We start from the raw sequence: 23502 nt of genomic DNA, 5'->3' as shown, positions 1-23502 counted from the left end.
TCTTGAGTTTTCTTGGTCTCAGTTAACTCATCTGTGTAGTGAATACTAGCTGGGGTCCCCTTCAACTCCTTGTCTGACTGCTGTCCAGAAGAAGATTTGGAGATTTTCAAGTGCTCTGGCCCATCTCAAACCCCCATCCTTTCCTTCTCTGCCAGCTTTCTAAATAAAACTATAAAGGACAATCCTTAACACACCCAGAATCTTCCTGACTAGAGGCAGGAGCAGAAAGACACAAAGCATGACCCTCACCCATATTTAGCTTGAAGGGAGGCAGTAAAATGGTGTAGCAGAAAGCCAGGCCTTGAAGACCCCCAATAGCAGATCAACACAGTGCTTCTCTCAGATCTAGGAGATACTGGGATAGTTGTTTTTTTGTTTGTTTGTTTTTAAATTCTCTGCTCCAATCAACATTTCTGGGGAGTGGAGGGAAGTCATTTTTATTCTGCTCCTGCCTGTATTCAGAATGATAGTTGGTGTGCCAAAAAGTTATCCTTCATTTCAGTTAGTCAGGGCAGAGTTGCCAGGGCAGGAAAGGGCTGGGCATTGGGGGTGGGCCAGAGCACACAGGCATCTTCCCCAAACTTTTTTGGCTTCTCTTCTAGAGCAGTCAGGCAGAGAGAACCTAATGGACAGAGCTGGCTGAGGCAGAAAAGGGCCTCTCTCATTTTCTGGTAGTGGTCCTTCGGTCTGGAGTTGAGTACTTGCAGCTGTGGCCTGGAATAAACCCAAGAGGGTTTATTCTTTCACTCTTAAAGGACTTTCCTTACAATGTTTTCCAACAGGACAAATGCCAGCAGCAGCAGGGGCAGGGCAGGGGCAGGGCAGGGGCAAGGGGGCTGGGGGGCAGTGGCAAAGACAGTGTACACACCTGCCTCTTATTGAACTGAGCTCTGAATTCACTGGTGGGATTAGTAAAGTCTCTGCTTGGTGTAAGAAATTTTATTCAAAGTGAGGGGCCACTGAGACTTCCTCAGGCAGCTTTTTAGGAGGCCTCAGCCATCCAGCGCAGAGGGCATGTGGCCCACAAAACTCCCCACTTTGGTCTGAACCAGATGAAAATGTAATTGGGAAATATTTAACAAAAGAAATAAAAATGCGATGAACCATAGATGATCTTAATTTGTGGTTTTCTAAGTCAACAGCCTCTAAATTTTTCTCAACTGAAAAAAAAATTTAGACTAAGTGATCCCTGGATACAAGGGCCTAGCTCTGAATCCAACAGAAGATATGTTTAATGAACATTAATTAGAGTTAGCTATTAGTTTTGGTCCAGTTTATCATATGATCTGATCAGGTTGTATTTTGGTTTGTTTTCCGTTTACTTTGGCTTCGTATGTACTGATGGCGCGGTGCTCATTGAGGGCTCAAGCCCACAGCAAACCACATACCAGACAAGTTGACCTGCCACTCACAGCACCTTGACCACCATCTCCCCTCAGACCCCAACCAAACAGCAGCCATACCAACAAACTGTCAAATGGTTTATTGGTGGAAATGACATTCATGATGATCCATGGCTAAGATCAGACCCACCAAACCATTAGGTGTATACTGCTTATTAAAGGAAATTGTTCATTTTAAAGTACACTGAGGCCCCTTGTAAATAGTGTCTGGACCACAGACTTCAGATGAGCGCTGCACCCAGGCGGTTAGAAGAACAGATTGAATAATCAGCACTTCCTGTGATCCAGGTTCAGTGCTAAGTGCTGGCGATTCACAGGAAGACCAAAACACGGCCTAGGCCCTCAGGACGCTCACGTTGTACTGGGGAGAGGACGAGATAGACCCAGTGTGTGCGATGTGAGGACGCTCTCAGAGGGAAGGCACTAGAGGGGGAGGGGACTCATGATTCAAGATGCACAAGGGACAGTTGGTAACTGGTGTAAGCTGGAGCTCGAGAGGCTTTGTTGTTGTTCAGTCCTGTCCGACTCTTTGTGACCCCGTTTGGGGTTTTCTTGACAGAGATGCTGGAGTGGTTGGCTGTTTCCTTTTCCAGCTCATTTTACAGATGAAGAAACTGAGGCAAACAGGGTGAAGTGACTTGCCCAGAGTCACGCAGCTGTCTGGGACTGGATTTGAACTCAGGCGGTCCTGACTCCAGGACTGGTGTTCTATCCATTGCACTCCCTAGCTGCCCTAAGACAGAGGTCAGGATTGGACAAGTAACTCTGAGAATCATCTGCACTGGGACAGTAATTGAACCCAGGACAGCTTAGGAAATCTCTGCGATGGCACAGAGGGCAAAGGGAAGGGCAGCTAGTACACACTGAGTGTGTGATCTGGAGGAATATTCTCCAAAGGAGCCTGAGAAGGAAGGAGGACCAGGAGACAGAGAGCCATCCTGGAGATGAGGCTGATGGCTGGTGCCTCTGCCAGGCTGCAGAGAGGGCAAGATGAGGCCTGAGAAGAGGCCGTCATGCTTAGTGATGAAGAGCACCTGGGGAACTTTGAGGTAGGGAGCCAGACGACAGAGCGTGCATCCCCCTTCTTCCCTTTCTGAAGGACTTGGAGTATAATATGCCTTTTAAATGATCGAGGAGTTTTATCTTTTCCTTCAAGGCTTATACCAGGCACTTGGTAAATACTTGGTGATTGATTGATGGTTTATTGGATGCTAAATCCTTGGGCAGGAATTCGATTCCAATTATTATATTGTTCCCAGGGGAAATTTTACAGAGATCCACCTTATGACAGGTTTTCAGAAACACAAAAAAGCCTAAGGCCTGCCGTAGATTCAGCGACGGAGAATTGTGGAGAAGGAAGCAACTTTAGAGACTGCTTAAATTCCTTCCCATTTCATGTGTTGTGGGAAATATGGCCCTAAAGAGAGAGGATCCCTTCAGCTGACTTCTGTGGTTCTCCCACTTCTGGAGCAAAGAGGAGACTCCCCATCCTTACCCCCCTCCCTCACCCCCACCCCATCCCCATATGATTTCTGAGGTAGTTTGTCACCAAAAACTTCCCCAGCAGCTGTCTGGATGTCCCTCTTCCAGACCAGAGTTCACAGCTATGACCAGCAGTTCTGGAGTCTGGGGCCAGCCACACTAAGGTGCCGTTGAGTCAACTTTTAAGAGCAAATTGATTTGGGAGGTTGGGGAAAACTCCAGAGAGAGACCAAAGACGTTGGAGGCACAAGGCTCCAGTGGTTGAGTGACCCTGGGACACCTTAGGCCTCAGCTGAGGAGGGATGGAGAAGGGCAGTCCTGGTGGAGAAAGCACTCACCTGACAAGAGGAGAGGAAGCTCTATCTTGTAGCTTCCTATTTAAATGAATTAATCTGCAGCCCAGTGCTAAGTTCAATTGTTCCTACCTCTGAAAGACTGAGAGTGCAGTCAGTGCTCTCTAAATGTTGGCCCCCTGAGACAAAGCTCCTGTCTCTCTAGCCTAGTTAGGGCTCTAAGAGAATTCTGCTGGGACTAGAGCTGATCTTTTAAAATATTATCGGGAGATACACTTAAGACAACACCCAAACAGCGGAGAAGTCACTTTTGGTTTTGCCCTTGTAGAAAAATGACCAGGCAAACTTATATCTTTGAGCCAAGAAGAAAGTTGGCCCAGTCCTTGGACTCTAACGTAGTTGTAGTAGAAAGCTTTCGTGGTACCTTCCCGCCATAAAGGTTTGTGACTCCATAATTCCTGAATACGAAGGCCCAGAAATGATTCTCCTTCCCCGTCCCATCATGCTATGGATTGTGTTAATCTGAGGCAGCTAGGCAGCACAGTGGACTAAGCACTGGACCTAGAGTCAAAAAGACCTGAGTTCAAATCCAGCCTCAGACACTTGCTAGCTGTTTTACCCTGGGCAAGTCCCCTAACGTCTGCCTGCCTGTTTTCTTATATGTAAAATGGGGTAAATAATAGCACGTACCTCCCCGGGTTACTGTGAGGATATAGTGAAATAATATTTGTAAAACATTTTGCCAACTTTACAGCACTCTGTAAATACTAGCTATTTATTATTTCCATAGGTCAGGTGTCAGTGATATAGCAAAAGCTGCAGTCTAGACAAACTTTGGGTTCCCTCAGGCCTGCCTGCAGCTCTCTCAGGATGTCATTCTTGGCGGGTTGGACAACGTCCATGCCAGGCAGGATTCAGCACTGCCCGCTTATCTACAGTAACCAGCCTGGCCGGCTTTTTAGCACCAGACTTGGGAGGGTTTCAAGGGGCCCTTCCCCTGCATTGACATGACTTTTGGCCTGCGGCCTATGGTCCATAACTTGATACTTGTACAGAGTGAAAGACAGGGATAAAAAGGTGGGGTGACTTTGGCCTGGTACTATGAATTATCAGTCAGTTAAAGAATGAAACAACCCCTCATGAAGAGCTTATGCTCTAGTCAGAGGGACTACAATAGTACCACATTTAAATATATGTAGTCCAAATTTAAAGTGAAGCTCTACAGGGTGGTTCAATTCAAGGTGATGAGGGAGGGAGGCTCCAGCCGACGCGGGGAGGGGATCAGGAAAGGCATTGAAGAGAGAGGTAGGCTCCGTAGGACAAGGAGGCCTGCTTGGTACCTTAGACCTTCACAAAGCCTCCCAGGTCCCTTGGTTGGCAAAATTCCCTTGGTTTCCAGTCTGACTCTGGGGTGGCTATCCTTCATTGCAATTATGAGATTCTGCAGGATCTGTGATCTTGCTGCCTCAGCCTTCTCCAATCCTCCCCCGGCTGCCTCCCTAAGCCTCAAGATTGCCTTTTTGTGAGTTACAGCGAGCCAAACAAAGGCCTCTTCTTTTTGGCCTCACTGACCAGTCTGACTCTTCAGTCTAAAATTCCCCACACTGATGCGATAATCTGGGACACGATTACAGAATCATAGTTCTGGCTACGTCTTCCAGACCTTCAGCTGAAAAGGATCTCAGATGCATCGAATCCTGTCCTCTCATTTTAGAGGTGAAGAAATGAGGTCTAGCGAGATCAAGGGATTTGTGCGAGGTGATCCTGATGGCAGAGTCAGGATCTAAACCATCCAGATCAAGACAACAGCCGGGGGCAGAGCAGGCAGACTGTAGGACTTGGGGCTAGAAAGGCTTGGGTTCAACTCCTACCTCAAGCTCTTATGTGTGAACCTGCCAAGCCTCATAATCTCTCTAAGACTCAGTTTCCTCATCTGTAAAATGAGGGGGTTGAACCAGCTGGCCCCTGATGGCCAGCCTTCCAGTTCTAGATCTAGGTGCCCTTCAAAGATAGTCTTTTGGCCATCTTGGGCCTCAGTTTCCTTTTCCATAAAGTGAGGAGGTTGGACTGGGTAGGACCAGCTCTGGGTCTTGGACGCTATGATGATGTCATCTGATTTGAAAATCAGTGCTCTTTCTGTTATGTAACAGGCTGTCTGTCGGGCACCTTGCCTTTAATGAGTCAGAGCATCCATAAGCATTGCCCCACTGTTCACAGATTGTTGTCATGTCTCGGTAGGAGCAAGAGGGGAGGATGGGCAGAGGCTCTTTATGGAAAAAAAGTAAACCTCAGCGTTTTACTGTCTTAGGTTCATGAGTAGGAGATACAGATCTATGGAATGTCAAGTCCCCTTCTACCTGTGCCTTCTTCTGAAAGTGTGGGTTCTCAGGGAGCTCTAGGCCATATTGGAGAAATGACACCACCCCTGGTTTCCAGGGCCTTCTGGGATTTCCCGACCCCAAGTGAGGGCATGCAGCTGACAGTTGTGCTCCCCTTTCCCCATTCCAATCAAGGACATCACCATCTACCCTTCTATCCAAAGTGTTGGAGGTATAAAAAATAACTCATGTTCACAGAAACTCTGGGGGGCCCAATCTCAGGTGCTTCTCCACACCCTGCTTGGGCAGGGTCAATACTCACTGTGCCCCATCTCAGCCAACAGTGATCTGCTAGCAGGCTGGCTACCTTTGCAAGAGGCAGGCTCTTTGTCCGTTGGCTCCACATTCCCAGCACTTCTGTGAGCTGAAGGTGAACATGGGCTCTCCCCATCCTATGTGCACCTTCATTTATAGACAGACTACACATCCCTAGGTACAGGGAAACCATTCCCTTTAAAGTCTGACATCTCATAGAATGGCTAAGAGCACTGGATCTTTCCTCTTCTGTCCTCAAGGTTGGGTCACCCCCAGTTTTGGTTCTTAGACATCATGATACAGCATGATTCATAGCCACACAGCATCACTGAGGGAATATTGTTGTTCCAAGGTGGGGTTCGGGAGCCAGGAAGCAGGAGACTGGGGTATATGCCAAAAAGGATATATGTGAGAAGAGAAATTAGCTAAGAAATATCTGATTAGAAAAGGAGGTCTGCAGGTCACATATATGGTGCAAATGAGGGGTGAAAAAAAAGCACACAAGTGCTACACAGGGGCCTAGGAAATGTTTATTTATTTATTGGTTTTCAACATTCACTTTTGTAGGATTTTGAGTTCCAGATTTCTCCCCCTTCCTCCCCTCTCCCCTCCCCAGGATGACATGCAATCTGATATAGGGCCTAGGAAATGTTTAAAAAAAAAAGGCCTGAGAAAGGCCTCTAATATTTTGGGAAGGCCTTCTTTCAGTCAATCAATAAGTATTTACTAAACCCCTACTTCAATACAGTATTGCCACGCATTCTGCGAGGCACAGAGGATTAAAATGTCTCTGCCCTCACAGAACTTCTGTTCTATTGAAAGATTTTGGAAAGGATCTTGTCAATAACCCTAGAGGATGAGAAGGCATAGATGACTTGTAACATGCATCATTAAAGGGGGCATTCACAAATATGAACTCTCAGATGCCCAGAGATATCAGCCTCTCCAAGATCAATAGGGTCTACTTTAATGTGGCAAAGATGGCAGAGAGCTGAGGCTATAAATGTGAAAAATCCATGATTACAACATTTATCCTGCAACCTTCACACCTTCTCTCACCCAACAGCATCACCCCTTCCTATTTTTGAGAACATTCTGTAGCTTGGGGCCTTGCTAAAATCAAACCATTTTCTCTTTGTTTCTGTAGGGTTAAGGTTTCTTGTGATAGTCAGCACAGATGAACTTTTAGCTTGACGTGGATTCCATCACTAATGAACTTTGCCCTTGTCTAGATGCTGAAAAAAGTCATAAGCTTTTCATTCACTCCCTTTTTTTTTTAAAAGGTGGTAGAGTCTAAAAGGTACCACCGTAAGACTGATTTTGCTGCAAGAGCAAACGGAATTGTGGGCCTGCAGAACCAAGACTCATTCAGGCTTCAGCCACTGAAATAAAAATGGCAAAAGGCACATTGACAGTGACAGGCTAAGCTAAATTGGTTTTCAGTCTGTGAGTTCTCTGCTCGGCTCTGTCGTAGTCTGAAGTTTGCCTTGAAAACAGGTGGAAGAGAGCTATTATCGAGAGGCTTTGAGATCAGAAAAGAGGTCAAGGAAGAGAAATAGAAAGGGGTGGAGGGGGAATGGGAAACACTGAAATGGAAGAGAAACCATGGTGATAGGCAGCACAGAAATAGAAAGATATCAGGAAAAAGTAGAAAAGGCGTGATGTTTTGCTCAACCACAGGAAGCCCTCTGATGGGTCTTTGTAGATGCCTTTAGAGAATGACATTTCTTTCCATGTCAGTCCTTGTCTGGCCAGTCCAAAGACCTCTGGTGATTACATTTAAATTCAAGAATCCTGTCATTTGGTCTTACAGTTAGGTACTCCCAAGTGATATTCTATCTTTAAAATATTCAGAATACTTTCAATCGTATTTAGGCTTCCAAGAAAATCATAAAAATGAACAGTGCCGGTAACAATTACCCAACAAAATCGGCCTCATAAGAATAAAAAAAAAATCAATTTTGTCAGTTTACATTCTCAGTGACTAATTTCCATATAAATGATCTGATTCTGGTGATCTAAGGATGTACCTGTATCTCTCTTTCAATGCATTCTTAGTTTCTGAGGAGCATTTGTGTAAAGTCTCTCTGAACGCATGCTTATGTGTATGTGTGCATTTACGGACTGCATTTTCTCTTTGGCAGTGTATCAGTTACAGCAGGAAGCACCACGGCCCAAGAGGATCATCTGTCCTCGGGAGGTCAGTATTACCACACTTCTCTTTCTCCTCCTTAACCTCCATCAATTGTCAGCCCTGTATTGATATCAGGATCTTTCTGTCTGATGCCCACTAACATTTTATGGCATGCCAGGTCTCCTGCAACATCTTACTCATTTGTATTCTTCAGTCGTGATTCAAATGCTAACAGACTTTGGTGGCCACAGAGTTCACAGAAGGGAGTGTTTAGCATTTGGTGATTAAAAAAAAAAAAAGCATTTCATGCTTTGTAAAACTGAAAATCAAACATATTCCATTTTCATCGTTGCCACTCTCTGGGGATCCTGTATTTTAGCCTCTTGGTCAATCCTGGATGCAGGTTCAAGGATTCCACCAATTCGAAAGTCTTTACAAGCCCACAGTCTTCTCTTCTGCCCTCCCTGGATTGATGAGGTATTCATCTGTGATGTGCCTGGTGCTTGTGATCACCAACAAAGTGAACAGAACAATAGAGCCAGGTCTATTGTTTCCATTTTTATTTTGAATAGCTTTAGAAATGCTTAAAATAAATGTCTTATTGATGCTTGTTTTAAGACATCATTGTCACTTTCTAAAGAATCCTCCTTCCCTCCCCCCTCACCTCCTATCCAATAGAACTTCCCCTTGTAGTTCTTAATGCAAATCAAAACAACCCCCTGGTCCCATCAGACAGCGGACAGCGCAGGCTTCGTTCTGCAGCAGTGCACCTCCTCCCTGCCCAGAGGAGAGAGGCATGCTCACCACCAGTCCTCTGAAGTCAACACTCTGGCAAGCTCTATTTGTGCCAGAATTACTCTCAAACACAGATCCCAGAAACCTGGGCGAATTTGTTTTGTGTGATAACTTAAAAGCGTCATATTTATTAATAGTAGCATCCATTAGAGCCACTATCACCAAGCATCCATGAAGTAATTTCAATGTTCTGGTTACTGCTAGGTTCTAGGGATACAAAAACAAAAACAAAACAAAACAAAACAAAACAAAAAAGCCAAAAAAAACCACCAAAAAACACTTCCTGCCCTCAAGGAGTTTATATTCTATTGAGATTAAATGACATGTACATATATAAGCAGACATAACATAATGGGGATGGCAGAGGGGGGAATACAGTGGCGAAATTATAAAGGGTCAAATATAAAAAGCTGGTTTTCTCCAAATCCCAAGGATCCTCAAGAGCAGCCCTTTCCTCCTCTAATCATTTGAGTCGATTTTGTTTAGGACCTTTTCTGAAGCCAATTCACATACACAGCCCATTGGGATCAACTGGTGCGTTGTTTGCTATTTTCTTTTTTTTCCTATATAAAATGTATGTTGGGTAAAGGTCATTAAAATTGATCTCCTGGTCTAATTCCAGTTCTGAGAAGACATTTCCATTCCCTAGTCCTCAGAAAAAGGTCAGAGCGATGTCAAGACCTGACTGAGAAGTCTAAAGTCCCTTTCCTTACCAACGATCAGGTTGATTAGAATATTCTTATGCATCATGACTAAAATGTTTAGGCAAAAAAATGGAGGTAGGCGAGAGTCTAGATCTATGATTTTGTTAGTGTGGAGAGAGCCCCACATGATTAATGTTTTCTCCATTGCTTTCTTAAGTCTAGACAATCTATAACACAATAAATCTAACCCTGATTTTTGGTGTTTGCCAGTTTTCAAAGCGTTAATGCTCTCCCTGAATATTTAACAACCAGCTCTTTCTAGGACATATAAGCAGGCTTTAGCATACTGCTGCAGACATTGAAGCTAGCACACAGTAGAGGCTTTAAAATTGAATTGATACCACCACTGGGCAGCTATAGCATGAAGGGATACAGGTTCCCTTCTTGACCTCATAGTTGTGAAGTATGCAAAGAGTAAGACTTTAAACCCTTTATCCTGCTCGAGACTTTTAAATATTCTCAGCTGTAACACTGACTGTCAAGTCCATTTCATTCTTCCTTGCCTTGAGTTCACGGTAATATTCTCACATATCTTTTTAGTCACATAGTTGACTGAAGTGTGCAGAGAATACAGGATCCCTCTTGTGCTTGCTGTATGTTGACTCTTCAGAGCATTTGGACTGATAGAGGAGCAGGCAACTTCCAAGGCTCATCTCTCTTCGGTGTACCCCCATGTACACATTAAGATCATATGAAATTCCTGGGTAGACACAGTAGCCAAGATAACTTGGAACCCATTCTTCCTTACCATAGCACCAAAGGGGACAGCTTGAAGGAAAAGATGGGTGCAGAATATTTAATTCTGCCCATGGAGCTTCTGCTATAAAGGATTAATTATAAAGAGTGGTGGCACCTGCTTATAATCTTTGGAGCTGGGGAGACGGAGGCTGATGGATCTTTTGAGCTCAGGAGTTCTGAGCTGAAGAGAGCTAAGACAATTGGGTGTGGGTGTTCTCATTAAGTCTGGTATCAATATGGTGAGCTCCTGGGAGTAGGGGATGAGGAAGTCTAAGGAAGGTTGTCTAAGGAAGGGTGAATTGGCCCAGGTTGGAAACAGGGCATGTTAAAGATCTTGTGTCAGTGAGTAGTGGGATGGGACAGAGAGTGGTGGCCGCCCTTCCAGTCTGGGACAAAACAACAATAACAAAAAAAAATATTGTTTGCAGAAGCCACCAAGGTATCTCCATAGAGGTGGTCATAGAAAGTAGGTAAACAGTGACTAGAATATGACTCTGTTTCCCTTTTCTATCTCTGATTCCCAAGGTTGGCATCAGACCTTCTGCCTCACCAAAGACGTGTCGTGTGCAGAGCATGGGACTGGTTCCCAGGGTGGTGCCCTCTCTCCAGGGTTGCCCTCACTCCACACACACATATACACACAATACTTGATTTTAGCCCTTTTGCCTTTAATCTTTTAGGCTTTCATCTAAGTATATCTTTTTCTGAGCTTTACTTACTGTTTGTTTAAAAAAAAAATAAACTGGCTTTGGTTCATATGACAGTTTGTTGCTAGCTTTTTAACCTTGGCTACAGTAGAAACAGTATTGAATTCACAATCAGAGGACCTGGGTTCACATTTTAGCTCTGTTACTCTGTGTGACCTTGGACAAGTCACTTCTCTGGAGTTCAGTTCCTCAACTGTAAAATGGGGATGGATTGGAAGGGGTTTCACCAGATGACCTCTGAGGTTACTTATAACTCCAGATCTTGGATCTATGGTCCTCTGATCCTATGACTTCAAAGGTCCCTTCGATCTTTAAACCCATAATATGAAGAAAGAATGTGTCAGTCTGTGGCAATCCAGAGCCCAGTGTTCCTCTGTACATTTGGGGAAGCTGTCATTCTAGGTAAGGGTGTGGCACACATGGGGAGTTTAAGTAGCCATAGGTCATGTTCATCAAAATAATGGCCATTACATTTTAGGAAGGAAACTGATAACCTGGAGAGCATCCAGAAGAGGGAAGCTGGGGTGGTGAAGGGCCTCAAGGTCACATTTTATGAACATTCAGTGAAGGAAGGGAGGATGTTTAACTTGATGAAGAGAAAATCTGAAGGTGGTCGTGATGGAGTGTTCATCGTGGTCTGCTTAAGCCTAGATGTAGGAATAATCGGTCTCAAAGTTATGAAAATAAAGGGTTAAGCTACATTTTTTGAGGGGGAAACTTCCTAACAATTGGTGTGATCCCAAAGTGGGAAACACAATTTAGGAAGTAGATTCCCCCTTGTTGAAGGCTAAAATGAATGAATGAATGAAAAGCATTTATTGAGCACCAACTATGTACTAAGTTCTGTGGATTCATACACAAGCAAGCAAGGTGGTCCCTGTCCTCAGTGACTTTACATTCTAATGACAAAATAATGATAACAACAATCACTACTACCATTAGTACTACTACTACCACTAGGACAAGGAAAAGGAGGAGGAGGAGAAGAAGGGGAAGAGGAAGGAGAAGAAGAAGAAGAAGAGAAATTAGTATTTATTTCTATAGTATTTGACATATATCATCTCATTTGAGCCTCACTATGGCCCTGGAAGGTAGGTGCTATTATTATCTCCACTTTGTAATTAGGAAATTGAGGCAAAGAGATATTAAGTGACTTGTTCAGGGTCTCACAGCTAGTAAATATCTCAGGAACCATTGCAACTCAGATCTTCCTCATCCCAAGTCTGCCATTCTTTCCAACAACACCCACTAGCTGCTTCCTAGGCAACACACATAATTCCAAGCTAGAAAGTGATGAAAGAGATGGGTTACTTGAGTGGTAGTATAGCTTGGCAGTGTCTAGGAAGTGGTGTGGTAGCCTTGTTATGGGAGAGATAAAGTAAAAACTCACCTGTCAGAGCCCAGGGTCCCAGGGGCGAACTCTTGAGTTCCAAAAGATAGGGAATGAGGAAGGTGACCAGTATGCATTCTGAAAGTATAACAGCCTGCTGTTGGGGATCTTGCTTGATAAAGGTTTTTAGGCAAAGGTTGGACACCCAGTGATGGGGTATGATTTGAGGGATTCTAAGTCAGGTCTTATTTGGGCTACAGAGCCTTTAAAGTTCCTCCTAACTCTGAGATTCTGTGAAATCCATGCCACCAAAGGCTAATGGTGTAAGGTGGTGCCCAATTCAACAGGGCCATGATTTTGAATGGAAATTCCACATTTTCCCTTGGCTTTCTGCTGAAAGAAGTTTGCCTCAAGTTAGTGCCACCACCTGGTGTAAGATAAGATACAGTCATCCTGCCTATCTCTGCACAGAGCCTTTCACCTATCAACATTTACCTATTTGTATCTTTAATAAGTTTGGCCTGGGTTTCACCTGGGTCACATCCAGAAATCCCTAATCATATTTCTCCTGCGTATCTTAACATGAAATTGATATTCATTGGCCCCATTCACTCAGCAGGCAAGGCAGGTCATTGCATCCAAGCCAGGTAGGGGCCAAATGATAAAGAGTTGAGGTTCCTGAAGGACAGGTGCTATTTGGAGGAAGACCAGCAGGAAACAGCTCATTTGACAGCAACAGCTTTTACTCTGAGACGCTGGAATTCAGTGATGTTGCTACTATCAGTAGTCAGCTTGACCCTGCCTCTCATTATGCATTTATGCTCCAGGGGACATGCTTAATGAAGACACATAGCCTTTTAGGGGGAATTAGTGGCCAGAGGAGTTGCATCTTTATTGACACATTTACATAATGCAAAGACCCAAAACCTAGGGGAAGAACCTCTTGCTTCTTTAGAAGGCCAAGAATTATGATTGACTGAATTACTGCAACCTCCTCTTATTACTAGGCTCTTTTTTAAAAATTTTTTTTTTAATACACACACACACAAACACACACACATTTGTTTGTTCCTATCTCCTCTCCCCCAAACATCCTCTATTCACATCCAGTTCAATTCAACAAACATTTATTAAATTTATTAAACAGCAAATATTTGTTAAACACCTTCTATGTGCCTTCTATGTGTTAAGTTCAGGAGATAGAAAGACAAAAGCAAATAGCCCCTGCCCTCAAAAAGCTTACATTATTAGTATTCATAATAATAAAATTATTTGTTTATTTGTTTTTAACATTCTATTTGTAAAATTTTGAGTTCCAAATTTTCTCCCTTCTTCCAGCCCCTCTCCTACCCCTTGAGAAGGCAAGCAATAAGATATCAATTATACATGTGAAGTCACACAAAATATATTTTCATATTAGCAATGTTGCAACAAAGAACCCCTACCCCCCAAAAAGCCAGGAAAGATAAAGAAAATTAAAAATAATTATACTTCAATCTACACTCAAGAGTTCCTCAACTCTCTCTCTGGAGGTGGATAGCATTTTTCATCGAGTCCTTTGAATTGTTGCAGGTTATTGTATTTATCAGAGTAGCTAAGTTTTTCCCAAATGATCACTGTTATAATATTGCTGTACTGTGTACGATGTTTTCCTGGTGCTACTCATTTTACTTTGCATCAGTTCATATAAGACTTCTCAGGTTTTTCTGAAGCCATCACTCTCATCCTTTCTTATAACATAATAGCATTCCATCACAATCATATACCACAGCTTATTCAGCCATTCCACAGTTGACGGACATCCCCTTGATTTCTAATTCTTTGCACTATAAAAAGAGATACTATAAATGTTTTTGTATTTATAAGTCTTCTTCCTTTTTCTTTGATCCCTTTAGGATATAGATCTAGTAGTGATATTGCTGGGTCAAAGTGTATTGCAGTTTTATAGCCCTTCGGACGTAGTTCTAAATTGTTCTCCAGAATGGCTAGACCAGTTTATAATTCCACCAACAGTGCATTAATATCCTTATTTTTTCATGTTCCTTCAGTATTTACCATTCTACTTTTCTGTCATGTTGGCCAATCTGATAGGTGTGATGTGATATCTCAGAGTTGTTTTAATTTACACTTCTCTAATAGTTATTTAGAGCATTTTATACAATCTTAGATAGTTTTGATTTATTCTTTTGAAAAATGCCTGTTCATATCTTTGTTGATTTATCAATTGGAGAATAACTCTTATTTTTGTCAAATTCACTCAGTTCCCTATATATTTGAGATATGAGGCCCTTATCAGAGAAACTTGCTATAAACCTACCCCTACCCCCAGTTTCCTGCTTTCCTTCTAATTTTGGCTGCATTGGTTTTGTTTGTGCAAAAAACTTTTAATTTCACATAATTAAAATTATCCATCTTACTTACTGTAATCCTCTCTATCTCTTGTTTGGTCGTAAATTCTTTTCTTATCTATAGATCGGGGAAGGTAATTTTTTTCCCTGCTTCCCTATTTTGCTTATAACATTACCCTTTATGTCTACATTGTGTACCCATTTTGACCTTATCTGGAGACAGCATATATACAAATAAGAAATATATGCCAAATGAATATAAGGGAATTTGGGGAAGGAGTATACTAGTAGCCAGGGGGATCAGTAAAGGCTTCCTGTAAAAAGTAGTGCTTAAGTGAAAATTCTAAGGGGCTGAGGTGAAGAGGGAGAGCACTGCAGGCATGGGGTACAGCCTGGGCAAAAGTGAGGAGGTGAATCTCATCAGTTGAGTATAAACTCCTTGAGAATAGGAACTAGTTTTACATTTTATTCCTTCTCTTCAAGCTGATGAATGTGCAGAGGAGAAGACTGGGAAACTAAGGCTGTGATTACAGAAAAAATTACTGAGCTGGATGAATTCATTCTGGGTCTCTGTGGTTCTGGGACGCCATGGTTCCAGGGCACCATGGCAGAGCCAACTGCACACACCCAGCTGCAAGTCTGGGAGCCCTCCTTCTTGGAGCTGTCCTCATGGAACAGCGAGGTCAAGGATTAGGGCAAAGTCAGCAAGTCAATCAGTGGGAGAAGGCAGCCTACAGAAAAGAAACAAGTAAAGGAAGGCAGTAGTGTCTCTGAGCATCTTCGAAGGAAGCAGAAACCAAAACCAAAAACAAGAGCAAGGCAAACAGTCCAGGTTGGGGATCAGACACAAACGAGAAAGATTCCAGCAAGAGGAAGAGACGGTACCTGTACCCAGGCCAGGGGTAGCCCTCCAATTAAGGAAGCCAGCTGGGTAGAGTTGGAGAAGGAAATGCATAGAATGCTCCATTTGGAAGCGCGAAGGCTGCTGTGCTGATTTAATGATATGCTCTGCTCCAGTGATCTAAGGAAGAATGTGAAATTATTCTGATACACACTCAAAAAGTGAAAAGATCTTTTGTGAATGACAATGATTTTATGGTGCTTGTCTTCTTGTGAGATTGTTATATTGAGAAGTGATTAAGAAAAGCAATTTCAAAAACAGAAATAAAATTGCCATCGCCATTTTGAATGAATTTCAATTTTAAAAGAAGACACCTTCAGCCCTCCCACTCCCTGCCTAAGAATAAGTTATTTAAAAAAACAACAACAACAACACAGATTTTTTTAAAATGAAAAGGAATGATGGAATTGAAACTCCAGGCCCATGTGATCAAATCCACTTTCCTTCTTTCCTGCCCATGACTAAATTGAGCCCGGATTACAGGAGCGTATCTCAGACAGCAATGATATAGTTCATGCTGCCTTGGTTTACCATTAGTCACTTGCATTTGCTCTTATTTTTTTAAATACTGTATTTAATGTCATTTCTCCAATTGCCTTAGTTCTTCCTAATGTTGTGTCCTACTACAAACTTTCCCCTTCCCTTTGTTCCGTTGTTATTTATCCTTTGTTTTCAAAGAGGACTGATGACATCACAATGTGATGGATGCTTAGAGCTTAGAGCTCTGTTCCTTTATTTTAACAAACAAAAAGCAACTTTTCTCTTTAACATAAAAAATTTGCTCCTCAGCTGTGTACTTTCCCTATTTTTATTATTAATATTAATAAACATCCTTCATGCCTAGATGTTTATGTCCTGGGTTCGTATTCCACAGATCTCACAAGACTCAGAAAGCCCCTGGACCACCATACCTTATTGTCATATAAAACCTGAGGGTTGGAGGGGAACCCAGAGGCCATCCAGTCCAACACTCACCCATAAGGAATCCCCCTTACAACATGACAGACAAGTGAGCATCTAGCCTGAATTGAAGGCTTCCAAGGAGGGGGAACTCACCAGTTTTGGTCAGCCCTAATTCTTAAGAAATTTTTCCTGAGACCAAGCCTAAATTTGATGCTGCCAAACCTGACACATTATAGAATTTAAAAAAAAACAACAAAAACAAAAGAAGAATAAAGTCTTGTTTAATGATTATGAACTTTTTTCCTCCTACCATAGGGTAAAAGGGCCAGGTTTCCTGAGACCCTTGGACTATGGGTTCTGAGAGGCGAGCTTTTACCTTCTCTTACCTGAAACCAGTCCTCCACCTTTCAAAGCTTGTCCCTATATGTGTACCTCTCTTCTTTCTACCTCCCCTTTTATGTGTTGTCCTCCCCATTAGAATGTAAGCACCTTGAGGATGGAGTCTGTCTCATTACTGGGATTTGTATTCCCTGCTCTTAGCACAGTGATCCCTCGCCTGTAGTAAATGCTTAATAAATGTTTTATTATTCATTCATCATTCATTCATTCAATAATTCATGAATCCATCATTCATGTATGTCCCCTTTCCCCTCCCCTAACTCATGCACTCAGTACTTTTCATCACTTTTCCAGATAGTTGTGGGGAAAACACTTTGTAAGCCCTAAAGTGCTATAAAAATGTTATATTATTAGTACTCACAAAACATTAATTCTTCCTCACCTCCAAAATGATGGGTGGCATAATATTGTAAATAGAATGTTGGACTTAAGTCAGGAAGAACTGAGTTCAAATCCTGCCTCAGATACTTACTAGCTGTGTGCCCCTGGACAAGTCACTCAAACTCTCTGAGCCTAGTTTTCTAATCTATAAAATGAAGTGGTTGAACTCCATGACCCCTAAGGTCCCTTCTATCTCTTCCTCTTTGATGCTGATGATGCCAGCATGTCATCTCTGGTTAGGTCACATGTGCTTAGTTCCAAGTGCCACAATTTAGAAAATATAATGGTCATCTAGAGTAGAGGTCCTTAACTTGAAGTCTATGGATAAATTTCAAGACACCCATAAACTTGGATTTGGAGGGAAAAAAATTACATCTTCATTTTAATAGAATTGGTTTCTTTTTTTTGTTTTGTGTGTCTAAAACTTTATTCTGAGCAAGGGTCCTCAGGCTTCACCAGACTGCCAAAGGGATCCATGACTCACATAGGGTTAAGAAGCCCTGGTCCAGAGGTGGCTAGTGAGCCTGATGAGGGGACTGGATACCATGCTACATGAGGATCAGCTTGAGGAACTGGGGGTATCTTAGGTTAAAGAAGAGAAGGCTTTGGGGAAAGAGGAGGGGTAATTATCTTCATGTATTTGGGAAGATGTCATATAGCTACAGAAGAGAAATCAGACTTATTCAGCTTACCCCAAAAGTGACTAAGTGACGAGGAGTCACTGATACAAATTCTAAAGAGATTAGTTGGGTTCATGGTAAAGAAAAGCTTCCTGGGGGGTGGAGCCAAGATGGCGGAGGGAAAGCAGTGACTTGCTTCAGTTCTCCCCCCAAACCCCTCCAAATACCTACAACAAAATGGCTCTAAACAAATTCTAAAGCAGCAGAACCCACAAAAAAAACAGAGTAAAACAAATTTGCAGCCAAAGACAGTCTGGATGGTTAATCAAAAAGGTATATCACACTGGGCCGGGAGAGGAGCGCAGCTCGGCATAGGCGCCCAGGCCTCAGCGACCCTGGAGCAGGCCTCAGAGGACTGAATCGCGGGCAGCTGTGGCGGTTTCCAGACTTCTCAACCCATGAACACCAAAGGCAACTTACAAGGTCAGTGGGAAAAGTCTGTGACTGCGGTGAGAGAAGAAGCTAGGTCTCAGCCACCCCAAGGGCAGCAGCTGGCTTCTGAGCTTCTGGCCCACAGACTGAGGGGGAATCAAGTTGCTGATCAGAGGCGGGTTGCAGGGATCTCTTTGCCAGGGCTGAGGCAGGAATCTCTTGCTTTGCCTGTGCTTGGATCTGGGTCACAGTTCTGAGGGGCGGTCCTGGGGCGAGGAGGAATGCTGATGTGGTGGAGCTTGTTGTGGCTGTGGAGAGGAAACACCCCACCCCTTATCTTAGCACCTTGGAAGAACTGAAAATTTTCAGGTCCCCAGAAGTATCTCTGAAAACAGCTGTACAAATCCCCGAAGCTTGGGACAGTACGTTCTCCACATTGGAAACAGACTCTTACCTTAACAAAGAGTTTAAAACTCAAGTAATTGGTGGGGATCATGAGTAAGCAGCGCAAAAAGAGTCAGACTATATTATCTTACTTTGGTGACAAAGAAGATCAAAACACACAACCAGAAGAAAACAAAGTCAAAGCTCCTATATCCAAAGCCTCCAAGAAAAATATGAATCAGTCCCAGGCCTTGGAAGAGTTCAAAAGGGATTTTGAGAAGCAAGTAAGAGAAGTAGAGAAAAAACTGGGAAGAGAAATGAGAGTGATGCAAGAAAATCATGAAAAGCAAGTTAACAGCTTGCTAAAGGAGACCCCAAAAATACTGAAGAAAATAACACCTTAAAAAATAGCCTAAGCCAAATGGCAAAAGAGGTCCACAAAGCCAATGAAGAAAAGAATGCCCTAAAGAGCAAAATTGGCCAAATGGAAAAGGAAGTCCAAAAGATTACTGAAGAAAATACTTCCTTAAAAATTAGAATAGAGCAATTGGAAGCTATTGACTTTATGAGAAATCAAGACACTGTAAAACAAATCCAAAAGAATGAAAAATTAGAAAACAATGTGAAATATCTCATTGGAAAAAAAAAAACTGACCTGGAAAATAGATCCAGGAGAGAGAATTTAAAAATTATTGGAGTATCTGAAAGCCATGATCAAAAAAAGAGCCTAGACATCATCTTTCAAGAAATTATTAAGGAAAACTGCCCTGATATCTTAGAACCAGAGGACAAAATAGAAATTGAAAGAATCCGTCCATCTCCTCCTGAAAGAGATCCCCAAAAGAAAACTCCTAGGAATATTGTAGCCAAATTCCAGAGTTCCCAGGTCAAGGAGAAAATATTACAAGAAGCCAGAAAGAAACAATTCAAGTATTGTGGAAACACAATCAGGATAACACAAGATTTAGCTGCTTCTACATTAAGGGACCACATGGCGTGGACTATAATATTCCGTGGGGCAAAGGAGATAGGATTACAACCAAAAATCACCTACCCAACAAAACTGAGTATAATTCTTCAGGGGAAAAAATGGTCATTCAGTGAAATAGAGGACTTTCAAGCATTCTTGATGAAAAGACCAGAGCTGAATAGAAAATTTGACTTTCCAATATAAGATTCAAGTGGAATATGAAGAGGTAAACAGGAAAGAGAAGTCATGAGAGACTTATTAAGGTTGAACTGTTTACATTCCTGCATGGAAAGATGATATTTGTAACTCATGAGACCTTTGTCAGTATTAGGGTAGTTGGAGGGAATAAATTATATGTATGTATATATATATAGCTATATAGATAGATAGATAGATAGATAGATAGATAGATAGATAGATAGATAGATAGATAGATAGACAGATAGATGGAGGGCACAGGATGAGTTGAAGATGAAGGGGTCATATCTGGAGAATAAAATTAAGGGGTTAGAGAGGATTATACTAGGAGAAGGAGAAAGGGAAAGGTGGAATGGGGTAAATTATCTCACAAAAAAACTGAAAAGAAAAGGCTCTTACAGTGGAGGGGAACTGGGGTAAAGTGAGAGGAAATAAGTAAATCTTATTCTCATAGGATTTGATTTAAGGAGGGTATAACATACACACTCAGTTGGCTATGGAAATCTGTCTTACCCTATAGGAAAATAGGAGGGGTAGGGGACAAGAGAGTAGGGGGATGATAAAGAGGAGGGCAGATTGGGAAAGGGGTAATCAGAAGCAAATGCTTCCGAGGAGGGACAGGGTCAAAAGAAAGAATAGAATAAATGGGGGAGCGGGATAAGATTAAGGGAAACAGAGTTAGTTTTTCACAGCATGTCTACTATGGAAGTGCTTTGCATAACTGAACATGTATAGCCTATATTGAGTTGCTTGCCTTTTCAATGAGGGTGGGTGGGGAGGGAGGAAGGGAGAAAATTTGGAACCCCAAGTTTAAAAAACACATGTTTAAAAAAAATAAAAATAAAAATAAAGAAAAGCTTCCTAAGACATAGAGCTACCTGAAAGGCCGTGGAAGCCTGCCAAAATGGAAGGTTCCCCTTCATGGGACTTCTTCAGGCAGACCCTGGAGTAGAGGCCCCTGGAGGGGTGACAGAGTGATCCGGTTCAAGCACAGGTTGGATTTCAAGTCCTTTGTGGTAGCTTCCATTCTAGTTCTAAGCTTCTGTGCTTCTGAAAGATGGGCCATTTTATACCCAACTGCCCTTCAGCCCCTAAGCCCCAGGATGGGGCAGACGAACGTCAATGGGCCAGGAGGAGTGGCTCCTGCTGAGCTGTACACAGACTTCTGAACACAGAAAGCACACTTCAGAGAGAGCGCAGCTTTGTCCCTTGATGCAAGATGAAGGTTCTTCTGAGCAGTGACCAGTGAAGTTTACTTCATTTATACTTAGATCTTTGGATTTCTGTTGATTGTCTTTTCTCTGTCAGGGTAGGAAGACAATGCTGGGATTTCCTTGGTATAAGAAAAATCCCTTTGTCAATGCAGCTTGGCACCTTCTATTTGACTTGGAGATGCTTGGGGCATGGGCTTGCCCGGGATCACTCAACCAGTATGTGTCAGAGGCAGAATTTGAATCCAGGGCTTCCAGGCTCTAATACTTGCTCTCTAACAACGATTCCATTCGATGTCTCATGTTAGTAATTACCAACAGAGTTCATAATTATGACATCATTTTTAATAATTGTTATTTTTAAGTTATATGTCTGCAGTAAATAGATCTTTGAATTTGTGAGTAGTTATCCAAGCCTTGGAAATGACTGACCTCCCAGCAGCAATGACCACACTAGTGCCACGATATAAATTGGAGCCTTATGGTTGGGAGGAAATGAGCAGCCTTGAAAGGGCTAACCTCACAGCCTGAGCTTAGCAAGTGATTGCAGAGGAATTGCCATCATGCGTGGCCACACAGGTCCAGATGCATGTTAGGGAGCACCAGTAAGATTTGTAAAGATACTCTCGGTTCTGCTCACCGAGGCACAAGGCTGATGAAGGCGTGAACTGAGACATGTCCTCGGCCCCAGCAAAGTTGGCTTCCTGGGCGTCTCGTGGCCTTGCACTAGGTGTCAGCTGCTCAGCTTTTAAAAGGTTTTGGCCTGGCTGGTCATTCTATTCTGTAGCTCTGTTTTTCCAGCTGAAAGAGATGGTGAAATCTCAAACAGTTTTCTAATTAATAATTTATGATTGCTTCTCTGAAGGTTCTTTCTGAATTTTTTTTCTCTTTGCTTATTTTCATTCATTCACTATTAATCAGCCTCTCTCTTTACCCGAAGCTGTAAAGCAAGTGGACAGTATCTTCCTTGGAGGGATCCTTTCATCCAGGGTTAAGGTTTCTTAGCCTTTTTTACATTCTGGACCCCTCAGGCAGTAGAAGGATGAAGCCTATGGAGCCTTTCTCAGAATCATGTTTTTAAATGCATTAAAATAAAATACATAGGATTACAAAGGAAATCAATTATATTGAAACACAGTAACCAAAATAATTCTTCTTTAAAGTTCACAGATCCCAAGTTAAGATGCCATGATTAATTCGTTAATGAAGAAGCTGATCGCATGTGTGATGGGTGTAGACCTCACAAATGGCCTGGCAACATCATTTCTATGAAAGTGGGATCTGAGTCCAGTGACCTTAAAAAACCTCCAGTTTGGAGGAAGTCTCATCTTGTCGTAGACTATCTCTTTTTGGATGGGCTCCCCCTTCTACCTGCTGCCCTGCCCTGCCCCTTCCCCCAAACGTGGACTCTTTCTTGCGGGACACTTCTAGTGTCCTGGCTGTTTGGCGCTTAGCTGCCTGTGACGTCAGAGTTAATGACTAGATAGCTTCACAAAGTGGGAGCTGCCCCTCCTTTATAAAGATCAGGCCTCCTGGCAGCCTTGCCCAATGGTTATGTTGTGTGTTGCCCTGATACCGCTCCACACACCACCCTGGGAAGAAATGATGAAAAGGTGATGAAACCTGGCTTCAGGTCAGGAAGCACCTCTCAACAATGCCTCTCACCCAGGGCACAGATTCCCTGGGCAAAGTGGGCAATATATCCTAGAATCACAGACCTAGGGCTGAAAGGGACCTCTGAGAATATCTAGAGCAATCTCCCTATTTTACAGATGAGGAAACTGAGGCTCCCAAAGACTTCTCCAAGGCTCCCTGGGTGATAAGTGTCATAAATAGGATTTGAATTCAGGTCCTCTGAGCCCAGAACCAGGATTCTCTTCACTATATTGTGATACCTCCTGTATCTTATCCCTTGGGACATCTAGTTATAACCTGATTTCTGAGATGACTATGATCCCAATGAATGCTTGCCCCTTCCAACCATCCTTCCCCCCACAAGCTCCTCCACCCTTGCGTTAAGCACCTTCTTTTGTGTGTGATAAAAAGCACCAGTAATAAACTATTGTCTTCAGCATTGGTGGCCGGTTACTTCTTCTGTGAAGGTCTCTAAGTCCCCAAAGCAGCTGCCAGAGACTGGGACATTTAAAAGCTCTTAGCCTTCCTTTGCCCTTGGCTAACCAAGCCCAGTGTGAGCCTGGCGATGGATGAATTGTGCATCTCTTTGTTTGAGGACCAGCCTAGACGTCGGAAGAGATGTGTGCTCAGTCTGGCAGAGGCAATGGACGACTTGGCTCAGAAGCACTTCCTTCTTTTAGGGTCATTGGTTTGGTTTGGTTTGCATTTTGTCCAAATCTCTGATTTCATTGGTTTAAGAAACTTCCAGTGAGGGAAGCGGCTTTTGGGTGGCAAGTCTGATTCCTAGTCCTGGAGAGTTGCCCAGAGCACCGAGGACGTAAAAGACTTGAACAGGGTCATTCATGGTAGTAGCCTGGTAGTAGATGAAGGTCTTCTACCAAGACAGAAGAATGTAAGCTTC

The 23502-nt window shown here is 42.9% G+C and overlaps 1 protein-coding gene across 1 annotated transcript in view; it reads left to right on the top strand.

The window, feature by feature from the left end:
- LOC114050592 (beta-chimaerin) overlaps window positions 1-23502 on the top strand; it is a 291310-nt gene that overhangs the window by 159621 nt on the left and 108187 nt on the right. Inside the window, exon 3 of the mRNA XM_027872407.1 lies at window positions 7956-8011. Coding sequence (XP_027728208.1) covers window positions 7956-8011 — 56 coding nt within the window. The remainder of the gene's footprint in view (window positions 1-7955; window positions 8012-23502) is intronic.

This window comes from Vombatus ursinus, unplaced genomic scaffold, assembly GCF_900497805.2.
Source record: "Vombatus ursinus unplaced genomic scaffold, bare-nosed wombat genome assembly UNPS02014799.1, whole genome shotgun sequence".
NCBI classification, from domain to species: Eukaryota; Metazoa; Chordata; class Mammalia; order Diprotodontia; family Vombatidae; genus Vombatus; species Vombatus ursinus.
This window is presented reverse-complemented; position numbering and strand designations above follow the sequence as displayed.